This window comes from Gekko japonicus, unplaced genomic scaffold (assembly GCF_001447785.1).
Source record: "Gekko japonicus isolate JY-2015 unplaced genomic scaffold, Gekko_japonicus_V1.1 scaffold1410, whole genome shotgun sequence".
NCBI lineage: Eukaryota > Metazoa > Chordata > Lepidosauria > Squamata > Gekkonidae > Gekko > Gekko japonicus.
The window spans coordinates 240762-245140 of NW_015168693.1; the positions used below are offsets into that span (position 1 = coordinate 240762).

The 4379-nt window shown below is 44.4% G+C and overlaps 1 protein-coding gene across 1 annotated transcript in view; it reads right to left on the minus strand.

The window, feature by feature from the left end:
• Positions 1-4379, minus strand: part of CLVS1 (clavesin 1) — an 83534-nt gene that overhangs the window by 17398 nt on the left and 61757 nt on the right. The window contains exon 3 of the mRNA XM_015415468.1: positions 3138-3373. Coding sequence (XP_015270954.1) covers positions 3138-3373 — 236 coding nt within the window. The remainder of the gene's footprint in view (positions 1-3137; positions 3374-4379) is intronic.

Below are 4379 nucleotides of genomic sequence, written 5' to 3' on the forward strand. Positions count from 1 at the left end.
GGAGAGAGGAAAATTAGATGCCCCCTGAAATTGTAGTTCCCCTGCATGTGCTCAACATGCCCAGATCTGTGGTGTATACAAATCCAGATATTGGAGACATGAAAAGACACGATGGATCTTAAAGAACAACCATGATATCTAAGAAAAAAATACATGTGGGAGGTTAACATCCCAAATATTTGAAGCAGCACTTGTATCTTAAAGAAATGAATGCCTTCTGATATCTCAGTAGCCATTTGGGGGGATTGCTAGTAAATGATAATGATATTGCCAGCCTTCAAGTCTTGGTTTCTGTCAATAAAAGGTAGTGGAAGGTCGGAGGGAGATGGGAGTACTTTATACGGATGTTTGGACCTCCCAGTCCACCCCTTTCCCTTCCCCTGCTCTGGAGAGAAGGCTCATTAGAGCCAAGCGTGGCAGCAACCACTGAGTGACTTGCAAATATGTGACTAGTATGGCTCACCCAGGCCCACAGCAACTACCTGACCACTTACTACTATTCAAAAGCAATCACCACAAGGCTACCAGATGACTTGATGCCATGCAACTTCCTTGGACCCAGCCACAGCCATTACCTAACTCACTTGAGCAACTAGATACTGTACAACTTGAAACTTGCTTGGGAAAGTGTTGCCCTGCAAGGAGCTCACATTACTCTTATAGACTTATGAACCCTAATTCATTACTGGACTGTGCAATGAGTGTGCTAAAGGAAATGGGCTGTGTGGTGACCACGCACTGATGCCAACTGCCTGGACTGTAGACACGCACCCAGGTGAGGGAAGCCTCATCCTGAGACAGTGTGCCAGACCTGAAACGGATCCGTGGATTGCCTGATACCTCTCACCTGCATCCCAGTAGAAGGAGAGGCAATCTCCCTAGCCATGCAAGTGCACAGAAACCAGTGACAATGCATTGAAGAGAAACTACATGCTTTCCAAAAGGAGCTCTGAACATCTTTGCAGAGAGTCCATAAGCAAACTTCTCCTTCAGCACACAGGCATCTTCTTCCCCCCCACCTCCGCCAGATGCTGCCCGTATGCTCTCCAGCATAACAAAAGAACTGCTTCCATGAAGGGATTAGGCGGCTGACATATACCAGCCAAGCCCATCACTGAGACAATGGTCGGACTATCAACACTAACAACCCTAGCCATTCCACTAACAACAGACACTAACAACAAACCTAGCTATTGTCTCCCAAAGGTGCCACTGTTAGCATGTATAGAAGTAACATTGCCCAACCATTAAGTCCCCTTCCTCCTGACATATACCGGCCAAGCCCATCACTGAGACAATGGTCAGACTATCAACACTAACAACCCTAGCCATTCCACTAACAACAGACACTAACAACAAACCTAGCTATTGTCTCCCAAAAGTGCCACTGTTAGCATGTATAGAAGTAACATTGCCCAACCATTAAGTCCCCTTCCTCCTGAAACCAGTTTTTGTGTTGAAACTTCCTGGGGACTAGGTGACCACCCCTAATCAAGCCAGGGTATAAAAAGAGAGAGATTCCCCATTGCTCTCTCTCTCTCTCACTTCCTCTCTACCTGACCCCACCCTACCTTGCCAACTCTCGGTTTAAGTGCTGCCCAGAGTGTACCACGTGTATTGCTGGTCAATAAACGGCCCTTTTCCCTTTTAGTCTCCCTTTATTTTATGCTGCAGGATCGCTTTCTCTCGTCAGAGGTAATTATTGCCCAATCAAGAAATTTCTCCTGCTAGTGCAAACGTCTCTATACCTTTCTGTCTAATTTTCTTAGTTCTGTATTATTGTGTGTATGCTTGGATTTTATTGTATGTGTATGCAGACTCCCTAGTAAAGAAACCATTTCATTAAGATCTGGTCTCTGCGTCTATTTCTGGAAATCTGGACTAAGTGGGACTCCTGTACACATAGGTTATTGCTCCCTTATATGCCTCTTGCCATCTAATATTCATGTTCCCCACATTTATTAATACATGTATTGCAATTTGGCTAACAAAAGCTGGCAGCCAGTGTGGTGCAATGGTTAAGATGGTCAAGGATCTGGGTGACCCAGGTTCAAATCCTCATCCTACCATGGAAGCTCGCTGGATGACTTTGGGCCAAGCATATTATCTCAGCCTCACCTACCTCGTGGGGTTGATGTAAGGGTAAAAAGGAAGAGACATAATCTGCTTTGGATCCCCAGTAGGGAGAAAAGTGTGGTACAAATGAAATAAATAATAAAGCTGAAGACAGCTTTCATTGGCTGATGGGTGGGTGGGATGGAGAAAAGGAAGCAGAGAAAGGGCAGAGGATATGGGGGTTGCCAGGAGGAGGAAAAGGAGGGAGACACAGGGAAAAATGAGCCCCACCACAAGCTATTGCTGGTTCCCTGTTTATTATATCTAATTCTCAACATGACCCCAGCTGATTTCAGTTGACTAAAACTATGGTGAAGTTATTAATTGCATATCAAACCCAGCAATATGGTAAGATTGTGCATCTGGGATTAAGTCAGCCTGATCTAGATGGGACTGCACTCACCCCGAAAAAGTAAATCAGAATAGGGGGAATTTATACTGGAAAAGTTGAGAGAAGAGACCACATAATCCTAATTCCCAGTCTTGATCTATGAAACCTGGGGGGGAAACATCCTATCATATCTGTATTGGCCCTCTAGAAAGTCTTGTTTCAGAGCTCAGCCAGCAGTGGATTCAACAACACATACAATTCAAAGTTTTTATACTCTACTTTGGAGAACAATTGTAGTAGTTAGAGCTTATTTTACCTCTCATTATGGGGAGATATTTTTTCCCTTGGCTTAACAAATATGGTCAGATGTTCTACAATCAACAGTTGTTCATGAGACCCAAAACAGTAAGAAGCAAGCATGATGCCTCATGAAAGAGCTTTCCACTGTGAGCCGTTTAATACCAAATTCTTTAATACATCCTTGCTGATCTCTTTACTGTCAAGCCATTTGCATCACAATGAATAGTAATGAGGCTCTAAATGCTGTTATTTCTTTGCTAGACAACCATCTTTCCCTCTTTCTTCAAGGTGATATGCCCTGTTTTTTCCACTTCAACAAAATAACCCCTTTAGGCTGGAAAAAAATGATTAAAATACATTTTTCAATAGGATCCTGTTTCTTCATTCTTACCTCTTCATACGTTTTGGTGAGCATTCCCTTTCCAAGTTGGACGATGCATGCTTCACGTGCATGGCATTGTAGGATGTGTGAGTGTACTCATTCTCATCACTGTAGTCAGGGCCAAGCAATGTCCGAGCCCAAGTACCCATGTCATAAGGAGGAAGTGTCCCTCCAAACTCTGAAGGCAGGCAGTCAGGGTGTATTAGCTGGTGAAGGCTGTTCAGATTGTTACCATGAAGGAAGATCTTTAAAAAAAAAATACAGACGGCAAACAAGACACTGCTAGTTCACTGTGACCAGTGGTTTCATGGACATTAACAAAACATTAAGGACTAATTGCAAGGGGGGGGGCTATTCTCGTGTCTCTATCTGTTTGCTGAAACACACATGACTTGTGGTATCCTAAATGTTATTCCAGCATAAGCTTTAGGGGAACTACAGCTGACATCTTGATGCAGTGAACATCTCTATTGTCCACTATGCACTTTTCAGCTTTCTCCATGTAAAAAGGCATAATACAAATGCATATTGCACAAAGATATACAGTAAAAACAAGCAAAACAGATGGAGCAACTGCACTGCTCTCTAGAGAGTGGAATGTGCGGTCAAGTCACAGCGGACTTATGGAAAGTGGTTGTCAAGGCAAGAGACATTCAGAAGTGGTTTGCCATTGCCTGCCTCTATGTCACAACCAATGTTCCCTCTAAGCCGTGGAGTCTTGTGAGCTAAAATTCTACTCTGTGAGCCACTGGCATTAAAGTTGTGAGCGAGTGATTTGGCTACTGCATAAATTAGTTTGCTCTGGAGCCCTCCTTCCTGAGCGAAGACAAAAATGTGTGAGCCGGAGGCTAAAAAACTGTGAGCTAGCTCACGCTAACTCAGCTTAGAGGGAACACTGGTCACAACCTTCGCATTCCTTGGAGGTTTCCCTTCCAAATACTGACAAGGGCTGACCCTACTTAACTTCCAAGATCGGATGAGATTGGGCTAGCCTAGGTCAGGACCCTCAAGAGAGGGTCAAGGACAAATGTGAGCTATGGCTCTGAGTGATTCTCATTCCTGCCTAGAGGAAACCAGCTTTTCTCATGGGGGGGGCCTGTCCTTGTAATGAAACCCCACATCACCCCACTCACTAAAATTGGGAAGAGCAAGCTCTGCTGAAGAGTCTGTCCTTGAATACTGAGAGAAGTGCTCCAAGGTACCGCAAGGCCTTTTGAGAAGTTGCCCCAAGGCTGTGGAACTGGCTTCCTG